Raw genomic sequence first — 25,032 nt, 5'->3', positions numbered from 1 at the left:
GTTTTTAACTGACAGTTCACGTTGCTCACTGGATTTCATGGTGTTCTGCCCCCCTTAAGTTTTTCACAGCAGTCCCATAAAGTCTCCGCAGAACTCCGTGAGATTTATAGTATGCAAACCATCATATCCACTGTTTTAGAAACCAGTCAAGCAATTCATTAAAAAACACACTCACGTATGTACGCACCTAACATACATTTGTCTTCTGTGTTCACATTGTGGTTCTTCGTGGTTCAGAGGGCAAGTCCTGCAGTAATCCGTCTAGATCCGATGGAATTCAGCCATATTTCTTTTTCTTGGCCACCCCTCACCCCACTACGACCTCCATGTTGTACAGATAGGTACATATTTCGACTTGTTTACACATGTGCACACTCACACGAGACCCTGGACGGGCCGGAGCAGATCGACTGGGATAATAAGCTCAGTTAGTGCGAATTAGTGGGATTATCCAGGTTCCATTGGGGAAAGTTCACCCAAAACTGAAAATTCTTTCATTTACTTTCCCTTCAATTTGTTCCAAACCTGTATGACTTCCTTTCTTCTGCAGAACACAAAAGACATTTTAAAGAATGCTTTTTTTCTAAACAATGAAAGTCAAGGCAGTCGGATGTTGTTCGTTATCCTACTGACTTTCATTGTATGGACAAAAATCAAACAAACATACAATTAAAAAAAAAAAATCATCTTCGTCATATTGGTTTGGGAGGACATGAGAGTAAATGATGACAATTTTTCATTAGGTCTCACTGGGCTGTGAGATGATGTGGTTCTAAGCATTGATGAGGTCATGTATGACTTCAACACTGATCTAAAACGCTTTGAACCTCCCTTAACATGATAGAAGTTAGTGTTTAGATTGAAAGTGTTCTCAGATCAGTGCATAACGACAACCTAAAGGCACTTTTACACATACAAAACCTAGTGGTATCTGACGTCACATTGCCTAGACCTAAAAAGGCACCCTGTATGGGGATATTTATACCATTATACCAGTCAAAAGAAATGGACTAAACCTGCCGAAGAACAATTTGTTCTCCATCTTTGGATTAAATCAAAGTCCGAGTTTCTTTATCCAGACAAATTGCTGATAAGAGTCAGTAAAGTTTTGTAATGTGTAGTATAACTAGCATTATGTCCGTAGCTAAATGCCACAAAGAGTCTTGGCTCGATCGCTCTCGCTGTATAATGTGATTTAAGGCACTGTCTTGGCAGGGGCCCTTTTCCTCACTCACTTTATCAGTAAAAACTGGGGGGAAAGTCCAGAGAGAAGAAAACGCACTTGTGGTTTACAATGAAACCCAAGCGAGTGTTTGTGCTTGCTCTCAGAAACACCATTGTGACAGCACTTGATCATTTACAGTGGAAAGTAATCACCCCCACCCACTCCTCCTTCAAAAAAAACAACACACTTTTTCCTCCGAAAAAACAGGCTCGTATCAAGATTCACAGCGCCGTTTCATTTTGAGAGCGCCACGGCTTTTACGTTTAAAACGTAAACGTAACGGGGGCTCATTTTGTGGGATTCTCATGCGACATCACAGCGCTCATACATTCAATTCCAAACCTCATGATTCTGAATTAAATACAATATATACACAGGTTGAACCAACCAACCACATAAAGAAAGAGATGGATGTACAAGTATGAAGCGCCACTTATCAGAAAAGTGTGTGTTTTTTTATGTGTGTGCAGCACTAGAAAAAAACAACAAAGCATTATATGGGCGCGACATTTCAACAAACCGTGTATCGTAGTGTTTATTTAACCTTTCGTGTGGCCGGGACCACGTGAGCTGGGGAGCACGTGTCTTTCCCTGACAGTACTTCCTCCTGCACCCCGGACCAGACAGCAGAGGGAGACCTGTAAAAGTGATTTGTGTCTGAGACTGAACGAATGTGTATTTATCTTATCGCTGTGTTTTGCATGTTTGGAAGCCATAAATACTCAGAGGAGTATGAGTGTTTTCAAATGCAGTCTATACAACAAGCTGAATTCCTCTGTGTATGTGTGCGTGTGAACTTTTTTTAGGTCCTTTTCTTGTCCGGGCATGCTGCTCCGCTGGTCCGACAGGACGGGGAGAATTCCACACTACTGCAACCTGCCAGGATGCTCCTTTGAGGCTGGTAGAGCTACATACTTCCCCTTCTCATCTTTCTTTCCTCCACATTCCCGCTGTCATCATTCTCTTCTCATATCTCTGTTTTTAAAAATGTTTTAGATCCGCCGTACACAAAAATATTCCCCTCCAGCGGACGAGAGCGAGTGGAGTTCACACATCAAACCGTTTACACACCGTTGGCACAGATTCACTTTGTGTGAGTTTTTGTCTCTCCTGTTCATTGTTTTGCTACCGTTTCAAAGATTCACATCTTTGATGTGATTTGTAGAAATATACATACATTCCTCTGTCTATAAAAGAAATAACCTTGTCCGAAATGTCTCTCATTCATGCATCCTTCACATATTCAAAGTCTTAAAGAAAGGAAATTTGAACGATTAAAATGAGTCTTTTCTCTTTGGGTCGCAGCTCCAAAACGCTCCACCCGGTGGGTAATGTAGTCCCGATCCAGTTCCTCTGACGTGCTCTTACAGATCCAGACGGAAAGCTCCGAAATAGCTAGAAGAGTCCTCGCCGTACACCATCGTAGGAGACGAGACTGACACGAAGACCTCGTCTCCCGCTCGCAACTCAAACAGGCCGCCCTGGTACACTGAGTGAAGGGCGTATTCTGCGTCTGGAGCCCAACATTTGGTCCCCACTCCTTTCAGAAGCTGAATCGGCCTCAGGTAGGAGGTTTTCTTATAGATGCACTGGACCAGCTGGTGGCTCACGCTGTTTTGATCCCCCTCGCTGGGAGAGGGGTAGCGGAAGTACACTTGGGAGTACAGGTAGTAGCGGCCATCCTGGGGTACGCGAAGGCGCCCGTTGGCCAGTGTCATGTTGTGTAGATGAGCGCCGAAGCTCTGGTTGGCCCAGGAACGTACAGGATGGCGGCAGGACTGGTGCAGGTCTGCTTGAGGGGTGGAGTACTGAGCACCAGCTGAAAAAAAGGCAGGAGACGGACTTTCGGTTAGCACAGGGGAGTCAAACCGTCGAACTTTAGCTCCAACCCTAATTAAACATGCAAGAACCAGCTAATCAAGGTCTTCAGGATCACTAGAAACCAACTTTTGGAGCTGGTTGGAGTTTGACTCATGTTGGTTAGCACGAAACGGCATTCGCAAACTGTTTTATTACTAATGTATTTATATATAAGTGATGTATTTTTGAGTGAAACTTTTTGATGTTCATAACAAGCACATAAACTTGGACTAAAATTTAAAGCTAATTCAAAATATAAATACTATAATAGTATAGAGATAATACTAAAGTAACACTGAACGAAACAAAAAGGTATGGCAGATCTTTCATCCGTAGGGAAGTGATTGGATTGTGAAAAGTGATCATTACAAACTAAAATGACATTACTTGCTACTATTGACATAATCTTTATTACTTTAATAGTTAGCTAACATTAAAGGCCAACCTTTTCATTTTGGAATAACTTACTGATGATGAATCATGCAAAATGAAATGTTTTGAAATGAAAATGTATTCATTACTTCAATGAGCTCATTCCTTCTGCTCCTTAAATTAATACATTGTTTAAATGAATACATTGTTAGCTAACTGTGTGATTTGTATATGTGCATTGCTGAAATCCATAACTTGGACACAGTCTCCTCTGATAGCAGATCACTCTAGATTGTAATGTCGACACATGCATTTTCTGTAAAGCTGTTTTGAAATGATATGTATTATGAAAATAGCTATACAAATAAATTAAATAAAAAACCATGAATGTGTGTTATGTGGGGAAGCACGGATATTAAATAAAGCTGCTAATTATTTTCTTGTTATGGCTGATAACTGATAAATTCTTGATATTAAAATTTTGTTTAGGTAATTTAAATAATTTAGTTTTGGTTAAATAAATTAAAAATAAATCACCAAAAAAAAACTAAAATCAATTGTTTCCGGCATTGCATTATAAATGTACAGTATGAAAAATGGATATTCGTTATGAGATTCACTAAAGATTAAATTTAACTCTTTCCTACCAGCATAAAAAAAAAAAAAAAAAGGATTTTTTATAATTTTCTCAACAATTTTCATGGCCTCCAGAATATTTTGTTGTATGAATATCTGAACATGCAATATATAAAAAAGAACATAGCCTCTGCTTTAAAAAAACAACAAAACAAAAACATTTTATTCTAGCTTTATGCTTTCTTTTTTTATTAACACTTGAATGTGGGTAAGTCTCATAAAAAAGCAACATTTTGAACTAAAAGCTAAGAAAATGTGCAAAAGCAATGCTTTTATTGCTTTTCTTACAAACTACGACAAATTCTGTCAATGGCGAGGAAGCACTGTCTCATGAATGACAGAAAATTCTGTCAATGGCGAGGAAATATTATTTTTTATAAAGATTACGTTTGGCGTCACTTAAAACTCACATAAAGTTAATCTCAATGTTAAAATAGGGGAAATAAGCACGCACAATTAAATATACTATAAATCATGTGGAAAAGCAAATAATTAAAACCCCCCAAAAATTCAGTAGTAAAATAAGAATGAATAAGAATAAAAAAATAAGAATAAATGTTCCAAAACAAGGAGCAGGTTCTGATTAAGGCAAGGCACATAATTCAGAAGGTAAAAGGGAGGAATGAAAGATTGGTGGATTGTCTTAAGAGTACAGAAGAGATCCGAACAGGAAGGTATGGCTGCACAGGAGAGGAAGTCACGGACAGAGTGAAAAATCGAAGAACAGAGAGAAAGAGGCTGGGGAGGAAGGGAGGTATAGAGGACATGGAGGAGCAGGCGGCGTGTTCCTCAAACACAATGAGCCACATTCCTCAAAGAAGATCAATAACGCTAGACCTGCTCTTTGATTTACTGCTTCGACAAGTTTTTAAAGGGCCGTTCTTCTGACAAAAGTGATAAAGAAAAACACATATGAAGTACAGATGTGCAGGAAAGCCCACTACGGCGGTTAATATAGATGTTCTCAAGGATTTAACAATTTCGGCTTTTTGAAGATAACGGCATGTGCAATTTTCGTAGTGCGTGTACGTGATCCATCATCAAGCACTATGCAGACAGGTTTGTGAATAATGCATGCACGTGTAAAAAAAAAGAAAGAAAAAAAAAGTCCTTGCAGTTTAATGATCAGACTCATGACTCGTGCTCCAAAAACAAAGCTGGTTTGTCTCGGTTTCATTTCCTTCTGAGATGCGTGACTGAATAAATCTCTTTTTTTTCCTGGCATGCATGCAGTAAATAGGACTTTGATCCGAGTAGCATGAACTTCAAAGGAACAGACAAGATTTTGGGATATTTAGTGATATTATTATAAATAACTAAACAATTTCAGGCTGTTGTATAATCAATTTCTCCTTTGCAGCTGTTTGCCAGGCTTTTCATAGGGACGGATGGGTCATGTGCATGAAGGGACATATACTACATGACTTTTAACATCTGAACAGATCTTTTTGTTTAAAGACATTTTTCAACTTTGCAAATCATGCACTAAACGACTGCGGATCACACACTAACAGACTTTCAAGCTGTTCTGAACACAACAAACATAAAATGTGATACCCTATAGACTTTTTGACCTAAAGCTTTATGGTTAAATTAAATTAGTTTTATAGACTAAATGTAATATTTAAATGTAGTATTATTTATTGTTTATATATAAACTCACCTGGTAGGCTGCTGAGGGTCAGGTGGGCTGATGGCCTCTGTGTCACTGTGGTCATGAACTTTGACCCTGATGTATTATATGAATGGGGCATGGCTCTTGCTTCTGAGAAAGAGACAGACAGTAGACAGTCAGCACATTCAAATACATCATAAAATATGAATATCGGTGTTGTGCAAGAGATTTTAACCTGTTCTTTGAACTGCATTGCGTTTTGTTATTGTCTATTTTTGTGTCATTATTCCTCCGTATCAATTGTTAAGAAATGATGACTGATAATATACTCACCATGTAAAGCCTGTTTGGAGATGATGCTGTCTGTAACCTGTGACAGAAACAAACAACAACTTCCATTAGTACAGGGAACTGAGCGACATATGATGACTTCACAAATTCTACATTGTCAACAGGAATGTGAAACTGGATGATTCAGTTTTATAATCTTGTCTTTCCTCCTTTTGGTTTCTTGTCTCACAGGCAGATCAAATTTACCTCAAGTTACAAAACAGAAACATTTCTGTTGTAAAATGTCCTATTTATCTTTCAGCCTTTGAAGTCGGCAGTTTCTAAGGACAGAAATGTTCACTTTGTGTTGAGCTGGAGAGTCAGCCGGTGTATGAGACGACTAAGAATAGTTTTTGAGGTCACCTTTTTAAAGGGCAGTTTTTCAGTAGTCTGTGACAGCCATATTTCAACCAGTCAAACCCCAGTATCCAGATCATTAGTTCCACCGACTAGGTCTTGAACTGAAAACACTCTGATTACTGGCTCATTTCCACTGCCTCGGGCCAGCCTCAGCTCACCTAATTGAACTAAATTAAACGAATTGAAAACTCTTGATGACTTGTTAAAAATGTAGTCAGTGTTTGAATCACTGTATTAATATCATTCAGCAAAAAAAAAAAAAAAAACCTCATCAAGGAAGTGGTGAAAAAAAAATTCAATTCCATATTAGCCATAAAGCTGTTCAGATTTTAAAAAAGTTACTAAGTAACAAGCCAAACATTAACCCAACTCAACATTTTCTTTCCACTTTCTTGAATCCTTCTTGGATAAAGGTTAAATGCCAGAGTTAAGATAAATATAAAGTTTGGCATGTAAGTTTTACAATCTATTTTAGTCTATAAAATTTATAGTGTTTTGCCTTTCCGTGTTTCGCAGTACGTTATGTTGTGTTCGGTTGCTGTGTACTGTCTATGCTAAAATATGAATGGCTCTTTAAACAAACACTTTAATTTAAGCTTTTCGAAATGACTGAGTTTGATAAAACAAGATGTTTTTTTTTCTTAAGGAATAATAATTTATTCCCTCTCCTCCCTTCTCTTTCTCTCTCTCCTCCCCAGTCCCTCTCTGTCTGGCATCATCAACTCAAGCGTGAGTGTGTGATGGAGTCTCTGTTGTTCTTGGCTCTCTCTCTCTCTCTCTTCTCCTCTCCATTCATCAGACAGCCGAGCGCCTGCAGGCTTTATAACGTGACATAATCTCACCCAGACCACAGCAGAGATGGATTTCTGACCAAAGCTTTCCCTTTTTCACTTTAATTTCTGGTGCAGTAAATGGTCCTGAAATCAATTCCACATCTTGCAGCAGATAAAGGCTGTTTTGGCATGTTTGTGTACATGCTGCATGTCAGAGAGAGAGAGAAGGAAAAAGAGAAAAAGATGGATTCATAGAAATCATTTCAATTGTCTTCATAATCCTCTTTCCTGCTTTTATTTAAATTTATTTTTAGATAGATAGATAGATAGATAGATGGATAAATGGATAGGCTATGCAATTGGTAGGGTGTTCTGGGTGGTTGCTAGAGGGTTGCTATGATGTTGTTCTGGACTGTTGCTAGGATACTGCAAGATGGTTACTATGGTGTTTGGGGTGGATGCTCGGATATTGAAGAAAGATGGATGAATGCTAGAAATTTCTGGGTGGTTACTAGGGTGTTGCTATGCAGTTGCTAGGGTGATCTGGGTGGTTGCTATGCATTTGCTAGGGTGTTCTGGGTGGTTGCTAGGACATGATAGCTAGGTGGATGGATGGATGGATAGATGGATATAGATGGATGGAAGTATATATAGATGGATAGATAAGAATATATATATATATATATATATATATATATAAATAGATAGATAGATAGACAGACAGACAGACAGACAGACAGACAGACAGACAGACAGACAGACAGACAGACAGACAGACAGACAGACAGACAGACAGATAGACAGATAGATAGATAGATAGATAGATAGATAGATAGATAGATAGATAGATAGATAGATAGATAGACAGACAGACAGAAAGGATTGTCAAGTCAGGTTGTAGACAATATAATATAAGACTGTAAGAATCAATTAAGAATTGAAAACTCCTGGTTTATCCAGGAAGATCTTATGGAATTGTTAGTTGATCCCATTTTGTTCCTTTTGGAATGGTTCTCATTTATGACAGATATTCCAGTAAGAATCCTTCACACAAGCATTTATCAGTAAGGCCTAGTTAAAGTGTGCACGCAATCTGTTTTCTGGAAAACACAACAGAGTTCAGAAGGTGGAGACCCATACAAAGCCCTCAACAATAACAATAAACACACCCAGAGTTAAACCTTTGGCCCCTACACCCGTGTGCCAGAAAAGGCGTACAGCCGAGGAAGATTTTTCCTCCATTCATAGCAGGAAGCGGGTGAGTGCATGCACACAGCGTGCGAAGTAAGCCATTAGCGTTCTCTCCAGCTGAGTTTAGTGGAGACGACAATCCAATACTTTTATGTGGCCACCAGTGCCAGAGATTACTCTGCCGTTGAGATACTGAAGCACAGCGAGTTCCCCTCCTCCAGGAGGATTATTAATAAATAACTGTTGCTTTCTTTGAGGCGTAGAGCATGGCAAACAGTAAATCCCAGAGCGTGACTCAGGTAAAGGGCTAATAACCCACAGAACTGAGACACAAACACATACTGTACACACACTCTCTGCTGGATAAAATCAGTGCACGCCTGTTATGGGCCTTTGAATGAATGGGGTGTGTGTATATGCTTACAAGTTGTTTCCTGCCATTTTTGGCTGCCGTCTGAGGTCGGCCCCATTCCTCTGTCCCCCGGCCCCCTTCACCAGAGACCTACCGTTCCACTAGAGCACAACAGTCTCCTGGATCTGACCTTAAGCCCTGTGAGAATTAATCTCTCTTTTTCTTTTTCCCGCCCCCTCTGTAGAAGTCTGTATCTATTCACCTGGGGCCGGTTTGCTCCAGCTGTGCGTAAGGTACAGCTTAGCATAAATGAGAACTATGCTACGACCACTGAAAATGTGATCATTGGACTCTTGCACTTAAATCAAATGCAACCCTTTGTTTAAACTAAATATTTATGAAATCTTCCGACCGGGAGTATGTAATGCGATTGGTCTGCCAGTAATATGACAGACTGGATTACATCAGTGAGAGCTTGATTTGTGTGAACTTTATGTCTGCATTTAGGTCTTAAGTCTTACAAATAGCTGGTGCAACCCTACCCTGCTTTTTAAAAACAGCAGTCGGGGTTAGTTCTGTTTGTGCCCGTGTCTTCCTGTCTCTCTCTCTCGTCAGGGATCTCTGCCACAGTGACACTTAATGAGGTGTTAAAGATGTGACAGGCTGTCTTCAGTCTCTCTTTTGGTGTGGAGAATGGGCTTGAAGACTTCCGAGGCTTTAAACCCGACTTAATCTCTCTTTCGTTTTCTCTCTCTCTTTTAGATGGAAGGTCGCTGTGGAGCACTCGTTGAAATTCGACTCTAAGTAATACCAGCTTTGAGAGCTCAGCACATTTTTGGCAGGAGGCGAGCCATCGTGTACTCCATGCAGAGCAACATGAGAACACCAACTGGACCGGCCTTTATTACTTTATTAACTTCTTTCTCTTTTCCTTTCTTTCCACCCTAGCAAATCTCGGGTTCACTTGTTACCAAACCCACTCCGTGTCCACAAGTTAGTAGTTTCCCGTAGTTTTACGAAACAAACAATACATTCTTCCAGAAAAACCGCATGTAGTAAAACCGACCACATCATCGAAAACAGTCCTTGAGCTATGATCATGCAGAAGATAAAGGTTAGAGGGCAGACAGAGATGGCCTTTGTGTTTGTTCTGAGGCTGGCGGAAAACTTTGAGGCTGGCGGAATGCCCCGAGTATGATCACTGCTTTCATCGTAAATCTGTTTGAGACGCCGGTGGTGATGCAGCGCTGCCTCAGCCCCGAAGACGAGATGCTTCCTCATCTAATGAGTCATTAGGAGAATCTGAGACCAGCGGGGAACGGGGACAAAACGTCCCATTTAGCTTTGCGGGAAACTGAGGAGGGATTTAGGGATATTGAGAGGACTCAAGTGGCTGCTGCGGGGTTCCTGTTCAGGTGTAGTTTGAGGATATAATATTCCTTGGAATGCTGATATCATTTCTGGGCTGGATCGTATCCATTCTGGCCGAGATGTTGTAGTGTCTTTTGATTTGTTGACTCACGTTAGGGTTTCTGCACGTGAGCCTGCGTGATTCTCTGTGGACGCAGCCATCTGTTTGGTGAATGAACCGAACTCTTGCAGCGTTCCACTCTTGTTAGCCGTGCAGTTGTTCTGTATTATCAAAGCCCAACAAGGGCTATGGAAAGTCAAGGAGCAACAATGGTCAGTGGTTTGCATATCCTTCACGTCTGTACGCCGCTTGTGTGCTGAGTCCGGCTAAAGTCGAGAATCTGGAGGATGTATGACTTTTTTTATTTGCTTTTTTTTTTTTGAGTCCTCCATAATAACTACCAGGTGTTCTGGCATTCTCTGGATTCTGAAGGTCTTCGCTTCAGAAACATGCATTTCCTTCATCTCTCCTCGCTCACTCATTCCCTGCCTTCGCTGCGAACACTCTCTCGATCCTCCTTATCCTCTCATTCTTTTTCTGTGTGCTTTACCTCTGTGCTGACATGAAGCTGGAAAAGAGCCCGAAGCCTTGGCGTGTGCTTGTTCGGCCTGTTTCTTTGTCTTTGTGTAAATGTCTTCTTTCTTCATGTAAATCTGAATCTCACTCTCTTATTCATATTGACGCGTGAACACGCATGACACATGCACATAGACTTTATTTTTGATCTCTTTATGTACTTTGGGACTCGCATACAATCTGCCCCATATGCTCTGGCAAAACTCTACATTATTTGTTTACTTTTTCCACTGACCGATCCCTTAGCATGATCAGGGAATTCTTTAGCGCACCATAATTGGGTCTCTCAGAAGTGGCGCATATGTTTTTAATTAAGAGGCAAATGCCTCTGTCTCTGAGTGCCAATAAATTGTTTGCAGCCTCACTCAATTAGTAGTGAAAGATTTGACGGTACGCACGGGCTGTTGCGCATAGCGGCAGGAGTGGGGGGTGGGGGGTGTAGGACAGGGTAGACATGCTCCATAAAATCTGATAACATATTCCCGGAGCTGAGAGACTTGGGTAAACAAATGGGTGGCACAGAAAATTAATAAATAAAAAAACATGGCATTTAGAAGTTCCGACACCATAATGCAAAATGCCTAAAGTGAAGTGAAAATTAACCCTATTTTCTTTCTAAACAAATGTTTCCTGGTTTAGTTGTTACTGATTCATTGGTGTGGGTTGTTCCAAAGAAAACAATTCTTTCTCTTCTGCAACAACTTTTACTTTTCTGCTGATCGCACTTATTCTATGTGGGCTATTGAATAATGTTCACCAATAGCCAAATAGCTATTTATTCAGTCTCTGGTGGATAAAATCAAGTAGGGATGCACAATTTATTTAAAATAAAAAATGTAAAATTATTACATTTATTGTATTGGTGGATAATGAATATATAATTGTGCATGTTTAAAATGTAATTTATTTAGACAAAATAGTATGACATTTTAATATTGTCCATTTATTGGTTATCTACCTTAACATATAATACTAGCGTTCAAAGGTTTAGGGTCAGTTAGATTTTTTTTATTAAATAAATTAATATTTGATCAATTAAATTAATAAATTTACCAAAAGAGACAGTAAATAATTTTACATTTTTCAAATAAATGCTGATCTTTTGAACTCTGTATTCATCAAAGAACACACAATTATTAAGCAGCACAACTGTTTTCAACATTGATCATAATGAGAAATATTTCTTGAGCACCAAATCAGCATATTGTGACACTGAAGACTGGAGTAATGATGCAAAAAAATTCAGCTTTACCATCACAGGAATAAATTACATTAATAGTTATTTTAAATTGTAATACTTTTACTGTATTTCTGATCAAATAAATGCAGCCTTGGTGAGCATTAAATACTTTTTTCAAAAACATAAAAAAAATCTTACTGACCTAAACTTTTGAATGGTAGTGTGTTTAATGTAAATAAGTGTTTGACTTTACTTGATGCTTTGCAATTTCAATCACACCTTTAGAGCGAGACTTTTTTTAGAACAAAGCCCTAGGCTATCAAAAATGTCAGTTTTATTAATGTCAAAACCACTGGAAGGCTGTGAAGGGAAAAAGCTGGACGCTGGAGGGATAACCAGCCACGCCAGGGGAAAACCAAGACATTTCCTACAAATCCGAGCTCTGACTGCTAGACTGGTTCATGATCAGGACAAGGGGGTGAGTCACCCTCTACAATGCTGCATATACAAGCATAAATGCCTGAAAAACTCTCCCATGACTCAACCATCCACTTTTCTTCCCTTAGGAGATTGTAATCACTTGCCAGGACACATTTATGGTAATGGCAAGTTGCTTCACGCAGTGAGGAACTTCACTTGCAACTGTTGTGCCGATGCATTATAAAGGCAGATGATGTTTTTAATAGCTGTTATTAAGACATGGCTTGCCTCGACAGATATCATGACAAATGAAGGCAGAATGTTGTGCAACAAGTAAAATCAAACTGAGACTTAAACTCACCTTGGAAATATAGGCCTTGATACCCTCAGCTAATTTGATGCAAGGCTCTCCAAACAGTTGGGCCAGGTCTTCGGGAATGTCCCGGTCTTTATCCAGGGCGTTAAGCAAGCCAAGGCACCGCAGCTCTTCTGTAACCCCCTGACTCTTAACCTGCCAAAAGAATGAAAATTAGAACACAAGTCCAAATCACAACCCCTTAATCTGTAAAATAAAATGTGGTTTGAATGCCACGTCATCCCAAGAAATGATGAGAACAGCACTTTGGTTTAGGAAGCAAATTGGGAAACAGGGGGCTGAAGGCATGCTCAATGAGGAAACAATCTGCTCAAGGCCGAAGCGTAGGCTGAAGATCAAAACAAGGGCAAGTATCCCTCTTGACCCTTTCCTGGAAAGTAGATGAGGACATCTGCAACGGGGCTTGCTATGGAAAGCCAATGGGCAACAAGTTCAGCTCAAAGACCTTGAGCCAGCTGGAGAGGTATGTCCTACATAATGAGGTACTTCAAATGACCTTGCACTGAAACCCTTGCTCTTACTTTCACTCTCTTTCTCTCTCTTTCTGTCCCTTTTCAGAAACTCGGAGCCGCTCCAAGAAATATATGTTTCCAGTTAAGGATCTCTGTGCGCAATTTCGAAGCCTTGAGTCACGGTCCGCCAAAGCTCCTAATGACTCTCCAGTCGCCGGCGGAGCGTGGCAGCAGAAGGTGTGTTTCGTTAACTCTCGCCGCGTTACGGTTTTCAAAGGGAGTCAGACAGGTAATGAGGGTCCCCCATGTTGAGCATGGGCTGCGCTCACAGGAAGACCTCAAGACTGATCTGAGATCAGTTTTGCTATTTCTTGTGTAACTGCACAAACGAGCCTAGTCCTGGAAGCACTTACAGGACTGAGGCCAGACTTGTACATATGTGTTGATCGACAACCCGTTCGCGGTTTTGTCTCATGGGTAAGCTTGAGCTGGTCCTGGATCAGCATATTAAAATGACTTCAGCGTAAGCAGAAAAGTACATTAAGAAGTTTGGTGTACTATATGGTTCAATTTGTAAACATTACTGACTATATATCAGGGGTCAACAATAAAGATGCAACGAAAATAGTTTTGGGCTTTGAGTTTTAACTTTTATTTATCTTGTGCATCTGTTTTTGCGAACTTAAACATTTGGTTTTCTGTTATGTATTCAACATGGCTTTTGATAATTCTTCTGATTTGTGACCAAGATCATTTTATCTGGCTAACATTCAGTAGATGAGGTTTTGTCGAGTAGTTTTGAAAGCATCAGAATGAGTTAAAAACTAAAAAAATTATCAGTAATGTTTTGCATTGTGTTGGATTCATGTTGCATATTTGCTTTTTTGTACAGAAAAAAAATGTTTAGTGAGTCAAATGTTACTAAAAAACGTAACAAATTTTTTTTAGTTCGGTAAGATCTTCTTACCAAGGCTGCATTTATTCGATTAAAAATTTTGTAAAATTTTTAATTTTGTGACATTTTATTTCAATTTTAAATAACTTAGGCTATATATTTGAATACTTTAAAATGTTTACTCCTGTGATAGCGAAGCAGAATTTTCAGCAGCCCTTACTCCATTACCGTTTCATGATCCTTCAGAAATCATTTGCTGATTTGAAGTTCAAGCTTTGATGCTTAAGCCCAAAATATACTTCTGCGTCGAATTCTAGCCGTTCCCTGACGTGCACCTCTCCAAACATGTAACAACGCGTCAATTCTACGCGGACCGCAAGCACTGTGATTGGTCTTTTAGAAACCCATTCCTCGGGTTTCACACACTTCCTCTGCATGTGTAATTGCACGTCAACGCGAACAACGACGCAGAAGTATAAATGAAAACCGATGCGTAGCCTACAGCGTAGAGGCTACGGCATAGGTCCGACGCACAAGTATAAATTTGCCTTTATTATCACAGTTAAAAACAATTGTGCCTAATGTTTTTGTGGAATGAATGAATATAAAGTCCAAAAAGAACAGCATTTATTTGAAATAGATTTTTTTAAAAACATTGTAAAAAGTCTTTACTGTTAATTTAAAAAAATCTATTTAATTCATCAGTCTTGCTGAATAAAAGCATTCATTTCCTTTCTTTCTTTCTTTCTTTCTTTCTTTCTTTCTTTCTTTCTTTCTTTCTTTCTTTCTTTCTTTCTTTGTTCTTTAAACATCTTTCTAACCCCAAACTTTTGAACGGTAGTTCAAACAAGTTTTGCAAAAACTGAAGGTGGATCATTCGTTTATGGTGAGACCAGCAGAAAAAAAATCGAATTAGTGAGCCCTGAATATATGTTAAAATGAATAAATGCTGTAAAAGTACTGTTCATTTGTAGATCATGATACTCAAATATTGAGCCTTACTGTAAAAGTGTTCTAATTAGGGGTTGCTTTGTACTCTAATAAGCTATATTTACCACCTGAGCTATTGCCATCTGATCTACTTTTACCTGGAAAACAGAAACGGTTTTTATCACGAAACCCAGTTTATCTGATGTGTCATAACATGTGCTTGCGTGTACATGTTCAAAGCCTTAATAACTGTAAACAACTACTTGTCTTGTAAGTTCCTTCTTCCTGCTACTTCTCTCATAGAAATGGGTCAGTCACAAATGACCTGGAATCTGAAGTACTGCCCAGGGTGTGGATAAGTGTGAGCCAGCAATTGATCATTTGTCATTGTGAGTTACACCAAATAGATTAAACAACTCTGGGTCAATGCTGCTACACCCTGATACATGTAAACTCCAACAGTATTGCTATACGTAATCGTTCACAGATGGGCCTACTCACAAAAACCATGTAGCTCTGTCGCGGTAAAATCAACATAGAAGTTGGTATTGAGTCATTGGTAGTGAGACTAGTGGCGCTCAGGAGGGTTTCTGATCCCAGTGAGGGCAGCAGGAAGTGGGGAACAATGCTTCAGTGTTAGCCCTGGTTTCTGTAGCTGGGGAAAAGAAGCCACCACTGAACTTTCTGCTTCACTCCACATCCATTGCTTTTTTGGGAAAGGATTAAATAAAGAAACCAGGCGTGTAACTTAAATCCATGCCAGGGGCTCTCTGTCTCTGCATCTCACTATAACGTCTAACCCTTCCTCTCGCTTCTCTCTTTTTCGTCTATCCCTGATCCATGTGTATGTTTTTTCTAGTTCCCCCCTGCGGTCTCAAAGAAAGGAAAGCAGGCAGAAAGTTGGTAGTGATCTAAATGATCTGCGAGGGCTGAAGCTCTGCAACTTCGGATGAATTCCCCGAGGACAACAGGTTTGTCTAAGCAGGTCTTCAAAGGAAACTTCAGCCAAATATTCAATTTGTGCATTTGGCAAAGAACAAACTCAGAGGAGATTGTTCTCTTTCTCTAGAAGACCACACAGAAGTCAAAACCTGTCTAGTCAATAGAAAGCAATGCTGTGGCTTTGGGTCGACTAGTCTCTAAAAGCAACAAATCATGTCACGATAAGAAGGGAACCCCCATTTTGATAAAAGTTTGAGTTTTATTTAGACTCACACAATGAAAAGTATGCAAACAAGTTCAGTAGGTGCTTTCCTCTCAATGACGAGTTTCTCTAAAATTAGCGCATGTGACACAAACAATGAGTTAAAGTTAGTGATAGAGGGCATTCTCAGCATGCCATCGGCCCTCTAGCACACACCTGTACATACAAACATTCAACTTTACAATGACCCGTGCCATTGTGTGTGGCAAAAGCCCCAGTTGCCAAGGGCAACTATTCTTTTTTCTCATAATCACCTTTGTCTTGGCTCCTCTCATTGGCTCATAAATCTTTGGTAAATGGCCAATGAAGACAGGCCTTATTAAGAGTCCATTGTGATGCGTTTTTAAAGCCCTCTGGGTGTTCTATGAAGTCTCGGGCCATCGCTGTCCCGTTCTGCTCTGTCTGACTGAATGTTACACTTCTAGAATACCAACTACGTGCCTGTCAGTGGACCCCGGTTTCTTTTCCCGAACCAAATGGGGCCCCAGTCGTTTCGTCCTGCTAGAATATCTAAGCACTTCTGAGAAGCAGGATTTGTTTTTTTTTCTCTGCACATAATTAATACAGAAATTAAACATGACAGGAACAGATTGGAGTAATTATGAACTTAGTTTAACTCAAGTTACTGGACTGAATACGTTTTAGCATCCTTTTGGGGCTAATCACACCAGAAAAGACCGTTACATTTGATTATTGTCAAATAAAGACAGATAAAATGCCCCTAAATGTCTTTGGAACATTCAGTCCGCAGAGTTTTCATTACTGTGCTAATGGCGCTAAATGAGGGAGTAGCATTGTTTATTAGCCGTCCTGTTGGTGTAAACCGGGGCTTTATTTGTCCTTGCAGGCTCTGATAATTTGGTAAAATGGAGGTGTTTACTCGTCTTTTAGGACAACACTGTGAGCATCCCATCTGGCCAGTGCACCAAGATGAGCACAGGATATTTATGTTAGTGCTAAAGAATGTTCATTAGGCAACAGCTGTGTGTGTGTGTGTGAGAGAGAGAGAGAGAGAGAGAGAGAGAGAGAGAGAGAGAGAGAGAGAGAGAGAGAGAGAGAGAGAGAGAGAGAGAGAGAGAGAGAGAGAGAGAGAGAGAGAGAGAGAGAGAGCGTGTGCATATGTGTTTTCTTTTTTTTCAGCACATTCTCACTCAATACCTCAGTTCTTTTTTCTTTCCTTTTCAGCTTGTCGTTGTGTTGAATTGATGACCGTCAATATGGGGGAAAAAATCTTTAATCCTTCACTAACACCACGTTGATGTTTAATCCTTGAAAATATTTTCCTAAGGCTTTTTGTTCATGTACGACTGAAACTTCATCATAACTCGGGGCCCTTGAAATAGGCCGGGAGATATTTCAAACCTTTTCTCAGATTTATTAGAAAAGCCCGCGACTTGTGCGTTACACAAGATTTATACCGAGAAGTGAATCATTGCTTGGCCTAGTTTAATTTACTTAGCAAAGATGAAAAATAAAAGTAGCTACTCTGTGCTACCTAATGAATTTAGATGCAGGACGAAATTTATACATTTATCAAATTTATAGCTCAAAGTTGCTTTATATCGGTGACATTTATACAGAGCTTTGTCCTTGTGTCAGTTTTGTATTTGAGGCTGAACCAGAGTGTGTAAGACTGGAATCTATCCATGCCTTCTTCGGGCCTGGCAAACATAACGTAACTTGAATCCGCAAAGAATTATCAGAGAAAAGCAGCCACAATTAGATGTAATTATATGTTCTCCATAAAAAGCATGCTATTACAGTAAGAACGAAAGGGAAAGACAGAGGAAAATTGAATAAGAATAAAGACCAAATGTAAAGGAGAGGGGAAACAAGAGGGTGAGAGAGTGAGACGTTGTGGATCTTGGCAATGGAAAATGTCACAGGAGGTTTACCATGGGGAGCCTGAGAGGAGACAAACATTTGCTTGCAGGGTATTGCTTTACAATGAATTTCTGTTATTGTTGCTGAGGGGCCAGTCTAGAACTACATGTATCGTGTCAGTTGAGGGAGAAGGAGATTGAGGCTGGTAGAAACTGCAGGCACCAGACAGTACCATGCCCCTGCACTACCTTCCAGCTCAGTCCCACACCTAATCTAAGCTGATTGTGTGAATCGTAGTTATTTATAAATAGGTCACCCGGAACTCTTTGCAATTTTAACGGTGATGACTTGCGTGGGAGCTTCTGCCTCTATCCTCTCTGTTGTGTTTACCGTCTCGCAGTGTGACCGTGAATTAACCTCACTTTCTTTTCCCCCGCAGAGGTAGAGCGTTTATTTGAAACAATCAGTCTTATCTCACCGAGCGCTATCGTTTTACCGGCTTTGCTGACCGAAGGGTAGTTTTATATTGAGAGTATTACAGCCTAGGTAACTACAGATATTTTTGTCATATTTGACTTTGAAATAACCCTATTATGGGTTCAAAGTTTATTAATATTCAACAGGGCTTACAGAATCCTACCTCAACCTGGGTTTTGGGTCAGAGTATGACTAAACGCATCACAAAAAGGCAGAGCATGAGAGATATGCACTTCATATTGTTGAGTACACTTGTTGTCAAAATGACACTTATCCAATAATCTCAACAATGTGATTCTGATTCATAGAATGGTTGGCCTTTATTTTACAGTACATGGACTTTCAGTGTACTTACCCACGAAAATACTGGGTAATGTAAGGTATCAACATTTAGGTTCAGGGTTAGTACCTAGTATGTCCAATAAGTACATAGTATGTTCATGCGAAGCAGGATGGTAAAATAAAGTGCAACCCATAGAATGTTGTGTGTATTTCCTTAACACTGTCTATTTATTGTGCTGACATCCAGGCTAGGCAGTAAAGAATGGGAACTTGTGTAGTGTTTTCAACACAATACAATGTTGCAAAACAAGTACACAACTTCCTTGTCTCAGTATTTTGATTGGGTAACCATGTTTTTGTTGTTCATGTGCAGATTTTTTTGTTTAGATATTTGGATTTTTATTATGATGATAATAATACTTAATAATAATTGTTTTTATTTGTATGTTTTTTTATTACTACCCGAGAGCACACATTAAATGTGATTTGATTCATCTGAAATCAGTTTGATCTGAATTATGGTGTTGATTATTTGTGAATTCAAAGCCTCAAGTGATCAAATTAAATTAACAATTTTCCCATCACAATTTAGTGCTTTGCTTCCTTTGACTATGTTAATGCCTTTTATCATAGTAGCATTATTTTCTTTGTATCTCGGAATATTAACTGATACATCACCGATCTGCAACTTAATAAAAGTTCTCCTCTGTTGCAGTCTTTGTGAGCTGCCTACCTTGACAGCATTTTGGGGAGTCATGGCACAGTAACACGAGTAAACATGCTGTCTAGTCAGTGCACTAGTAGGTTTCGCCTCGAACGCGCCTGTGATGCCCAAAAAAACTCACAAAGTTTTAAGACACGGCCTGTTCATCTGATATCGACAAGAAAATAATCAGTGCAACTTAAAAAAAACGCTTACCTGCGTTAAAGACATGTTTAAGTAGACAAAGAGTCCGGTGGTCGAGGCTATTTGCAGCACGACCACCACGATCACGACCATTGCGATCCATAACTTTGACGGCGAGTCTCGACCACGGCTGTTCGCCGGAACCATCATGTATGTGGTGGACTCGCTGCTGACCGACCTGAAGTAATCCTGGTTATTCTGAGTAGCCATGGCATTCCTAAGACGTGAGTAGATACGAAGTTAGTGACAAACAAATAGAAATCAGCAGCGGGACGTTGAATAAACTCCTTCTTGTTGGCGCAGAGCGGCCGTGGGAGGGTATAGAGTCTGTCCCACACACTCGCATGCAGTCAGCCACTCACTAATGTTGCAGGACTAGTGTGTGAGTGTGTCTGTGTGTATGAGACGCTGAGGGGTTGAGCCTCAACAGTTTCTCGAGATACATTACCGCAATTCCTCATGATTTCCTTAACCCTTTTCCTCATACAAGATATCCTGCAATATGCATAAATACATATTCGGAAAATATCGTTAATAAATCAATGTCTTATTTTGTATATTACTTCAAATTGTTACTGTGACATCATAAATGACATTGATTTGTCTCACTCTCCCAACTTTTGATATTACAGAAAAGCCCAGGATGGTCTATTTCATGCTGGAGAACCAGCAAGAGTTAAATCCCATTTTAACCGGTGGTTGGATTCTTTTTGACTCCAATAATGCTCCATATTATCCACTACAATATTTGAAGCCTCCATGACTTTTCAAGTTGTTTATGATTTACTGAATAAGGATTAAATAATAGATTTTTTTTAAACCAATAAAATAAATAAATGTTTTTATCCCGATTTATAACATATTTGTTATAAGATTGCATGACATTTCCTGGACTATAAATCACACATAATGTGGCCAAGTTCAAGATCATGGGAATCCAGGTCCTTCAAAGAAAAAATAAAACAGTTGCTGAGGGAGTGATTATAGAAGTATCTCGTTTGTAGTTGTTTTAGATTATTTTATGCTTGTTTTGTCTTTTACTTTAAATAATTTAAAATAATCTTTGGCCCCTTTGGAAGTTTTCTGGGGCCCCCTAGTGGACCCTGGGCCCCTGGTTGAGAACCACTGGTTTAAACCAGCTGGTTTAGCAAGTTTTAGATGTCCAGTTAAAGTGTCTAAAACCCCTCTAAAACCTCCAAACAGACCAGTTTGACCAGGTTTGGGGACCAGTTAAGACCAGCAAACCACATAAGGCTGATTTAAGATTTTATTTAGCAGAAAGGTATGTAAAAGCTTTATATTTATATAGATCTTTTTTATTTATTATTTATATAGGCCTAGTCCTTTAAAAAAATAATGTTAAAGATACATCTGGGGTCAGATCTACGAAATCTTAAGAAATGTTACGTAATATCTTATGAATTTGTAAGAATGTTATTAAGTGCAATTCTTTGAAAATTCTTAAAAAGTTTTTAGATATTTTCTTAAAAACATATTTATTTTCTTAAAGGGATAGTTCACCCAAAAATGAAAATTCTGTCATCATTTACTCACCCTCAAGTTGTTGCAAACCTGTATGAGTTTCTTTCTTCTGCTGAACACAAAGGAAGATATTTTGAAGAACGATTGGAACCAAACAGTTGTGGGACACCATTGACTTCCATAGTATTTTTTTTTTTTCTACTATGGAAGTCAATGGTGCCCCACAACTGTTTGGTTCCAATCGTTCTTCAAATATCAAAATATCTCATACAGGTTTGCAACAACTTGAGGGTGCGTAAATGATGACAGAATTTTCATTTTTGGGTGAACTATCCCTTTAAGATCTTTGGTGTTGTATGGTGGTTCTTGCAAAGACTCGCTTAAAACATGCAGCCATGTAAGTTATTGGATAATAACGAAAACACTAAATTGAATTGCTGGAGGGTTTTTGGGCTGTTTGTGTGACTGAGACGGACGAGATAACAAATGCAGAGGATCTGGTTTGATGGCCCTTACTTCACAGAGCCTTATTTGTGTAGAGGTAAAATAAATATTAAGGCAGAAAGATGACCTAAATTATCTGTGTACATCTGACTAAAACAACTGAAGATGAAAGGCTATGAGTATGTCTAATAAATTACGTTTATCACTTGTACTCTTCAGCTGTCTTGAAAAGTCCAGTCGTCTTGAGATAAACGGTCCACAGTAAAACTGAAGGGACACGAAACTTCATTCCTCTCCACACACTGTAAATATATCTGCAGTCTTTCTGTCTGTTTCAGCCATAAACAGCAGGAGATGAGCATCGTGTGTGAGCCGTTGCATATGTTTGTCTATACTAGTGGAGATGGAAGACAGATGTCTCGGCCATCCGGTTTCTCAAATCAGCTGGAGAAACCAAGACCAATGCTCACACCTCAACCACGGATCCTCGCTGGTCTCTACGATGGAAGTGCACTAAAACGGGTGAACATATGAGACAACAACTCATGGTCTGCTACTGATTTGTCTATCAAATAATTTAGTATTGGTAATAATGCTGTCAACAGGGAGAACAGCTATATGAAATCGCACTAGAGTAAGACAATGTTTTGTATTAACATTGTCACAGTATTAACACAGTATCGCATCAGGAAGTGCATTGTAGTCTCCCTGAGGAATTTTTTTATTTATTTGTTGCTATAGGAGAGGAAGAAATCTGCAAACTCGTTAATTCATCTAAACCGACAACTTGTATGTTAGATCCTATACCGACTAAGCTACTGAAAGAGATGTTTCCAGAGGTCATATATCCTCTTCTTAATATCATTAATTCATCTTTGTCTCTAGGATACGTACCAAAAACCTTTAAACTGGCTATGATAAAACCGCTTGTCAAAAAACCACAACTTGATCCTACAGAATTAGTCAATTACAGGCCAATCTCGAATCTGCCTTTTCTGTCAAAGATATTAGAAAAAGCAGTATCTTCACAACTATGTTCCTTTCTAGAAAGAAATGATATCTGCGAGGATTTTCAGTCCAGATTTAGACCGTACCATAGCACTGAGACCGCTCTCATTAGAGTCACAAATGATTTGCTCTTATCATCCGATCGTGGTTGTATCTCTCTATTAGTGTTACTCGATCTTAGTGCTGCATTTGACACCATTGACCACAACATTCTTTTAAATAGACTAGAAAACTATGTTGGCATTAGTGGAATTGCATTAGCATGGTTTAAATCATACTTAACTGACCGTTATCAGTTTGTAGCAGTAAATGAAGAGATGTCTTATCGATCACAAGTTCAGTATGGCGTACCACAAGGCTCAGTACTAGGACCGCTGCTGTTCACTCTGTACATGCTACCATTAGGAGATATCATTAGGAAACATGGAGTTAGCTTTCACTGTTATGCCGATGATACTCAGCTGTATATTTCGTCAAAACCCAACGAAACTTACCAATTCACAAAATTAACGGAATGCATAGCTGATATAAAAAATTGGATGACTAGTAATTTCCTACTACTAAATTCTGAAAAGACAGAGATTCTAATTATTGGACAAAAAACTTCCACACGTAATAACCCAGAATACTGTCTAACACTTAATGGCTGCTCTGTCAAGTCTTCGTCGTCGGTTAGGAACCTGGGTGTGCTCTTTGATACCAACCTTTCTTTTGAAAGCCACGTGTCTAGTATCTGTAAAACTGCATTTTTCCATCTTAAAAATATATCTAAAATACGCCATATGCTCTCATCGGGAAATGCGGAACAATTAGTCCATGCGTTCATGACCTCAAGGCTAGATTATTGTAATGCTCTACTGGGTGGTTGCCCTGCACGCTTAATAAACAAACTACAGCTAGTTCAAAACACCGCAGCTCGAGTTCTTACCAGAACCAGGAAATATGACCATATTAGCCCGGTTCTGTCAACACTGCATTGGCTCCCTATTAAACATCGTATAAATTTTAAAATATTGTTGATTACCTACAAAGCACTAAATGGTTTAGCTCCGCAGTCCTTGAGCGAGCTCTTAACGCATTATAGTCCTTCACGTCTATTGCGATCTCAAAATTCCGGCCAGTTGATAATACCTACAATATCTAAATCGACTGCAGGCGGTAGATCCTTTTCCTATTTAGCACCAAAACTTTGGAACAGTCTTCCTACCATTGTCCGGGAAGCAGACACACTCTGTCAGTTCAAAGCTAGACTAAAAACACATCTCTTTGACCTAGCATACACATAATACATTATAGACTTCTATAAATTCAATGTTAGGCTGCATAGATTAGGTCAGCCGGAACTGGGAACACTTCCCTTAGATTATGATGTACTCGCTACATCATAAGAAGAATGGCATCTACGCTAATATTAGTGTCTTTGTTTATCCCGAGGTTTTCCCGCAGCCTGCCGGATCCAGGCAGTGTCCAGATCTGACGAGGGAGCTTTGCCTGGACCCGATGACAATGCAGTGCTGAAGTATCCACTATCCTCTCCCTATGGAGGATCCCTTTCCCACTCTACAGATAAAGCGTTGTGAATTCCGGCTCGCGTACCCCGAAGTGATAAAATAAAACAAAATTCTGTATCAAAATTTATAGGCAAGAAAAGTAGTTTGTTTAGGCTGGGTTGGATGAATTACAAACCTGCGCACATATTTTAAAAAGCACATAACTATAGAATTCTGAATGAGCATGTGAACGCCGTCTGCGTTAATCACAGGTTCGCATTTAAAGTCTGATCATTTCGACGGAGGTGAATCAATCAAAGTTAACTTTAGCTGGAAGTAACATTATTCAAGAACCGCTATAACGCCAAAACAATCTGTTACCTTAAATTATATGTTTATCTCTGTAAAGCTGCTTTGAAACAATCCATTGTTAAAAGCGCTATATAAATGAAGATGACTTGACTTGACTGACTATTACAACGTTTTCTGAGATGTTATACGTATGCAAATGTGGAAGTATCTAATTAATTATGTACTAATTCGCATACCTTCCCAGAACAGAAATCTCAACATTGGATAAGACAGTTTCAAAACTTGTGTTTAATTTAGTTAAAATATTAAAGTCAGATTTTTTTTTTTTTTACATTTAGAAAATAAATTCAGAAAAATATTTGTGCCATATTTTTAAGAATAAAATGTTAGGGAAAGGATATATGAACATGTTTCCCATGTTTAAAATCCTCAGAATATAGATGGGAATAAAACTGTAAAGTTTGGTGTATAAGTGCTACTGAACTGGAGATTTTCTGGCTCAGCATGAGAATAAATAATTTTAAGAAAACAGCCTTTATTGTAATTGAAATTTACATTGGCAAATAGATAAAGCGTAATAAAATAAAACACTCAAATGTGTTTTGGATGTTTTCTTTCCACTAGTGAGAAAGAAGACATGTTATGGAA

The 25,032-nt window shown here is 39.1% G+C and overlaps 1 protein-coding gene and 1 long non-coding RNA gene across 3 annotated transcripts; one reads left to right on the top strand and one right to left on the bottom strand.

The window, feature by feature from the left end:
- Window positions 1-1,742: 1,742 nt before the first annotated feature.
- tnfsf10l (TNF superfamily member 10, like) lies at window positions 1,743-20,035 on the bottom strand. The gene is made up of 5 exons (XM_056239549.1): window positions 19,661-20,035; window positions 12,663-12,812; window positions 6,042-6,078; window positions 5,757-5,858; window positions 1,743-3,044 (listed from the first exon to the last, which is right to left on the bottom strand). The coding sequence occupies exons 1-5, from the start codon at window positions 19,856-19,858 to the stop codon at window positions 2,590-2,592; spliced, it is 942 nt and encodes a 313-aa protein (XP_056095524.1). The 5' UTR covers window positions 19,859-20,035; the 3' UTR covers window positions 1,743-2,589.
- Window positions 12,190-18,502, top strand: LOC130074047 (uncharacterized). Of its 2 annotated transcripts, none has more exons than XR_008804405.1 (5): window positions 12,190-12,359; window positions 12,448-13,140; window positions 13,236-13,366; window positions 15,814-17,107; window positions 17,344-18,502. It is a non-coding gene; the product is annotated as an uncharacterized LOC130074047 (long non-coding RNA). The 2 variants fall into 2 exon arrangements; XR_008804404.1 differs by lacking the exon at window positions 12,190-12,359 and having other exon boundaries at window positions 12,806-13,140; window positions 15,814-15,925; window positions 16,024-17,107.
- Window positions 20,036-25,032: the final 4,997 nt, after the last annotated feature.

This window comes from Rhinichthys klamathensis, unplaced genomic scaffold, assembly GCF_029890125.1.
Source record: "Rhinichthys klamathensis goyatoka isolate OS25496 unplaced genomic scaffold, OSU_Roscu_1.1 h1tg000567l_1, whole genome shotgun sequence".
In the NCBI taxonomy this organism is placed as follows: domain Eukaryota; kingdom Metazoa; phylum Chordata; class Actinopteri; order Cypriniformes; family Leuciscidae; genus Rhinichthys; species Rhinichthys klamathensis.
The sequence above is the reverse complement of the archived record's forward strand: the minus strand, read 5'-3'. Positions and strand labels throughout refer to the sequence as shown.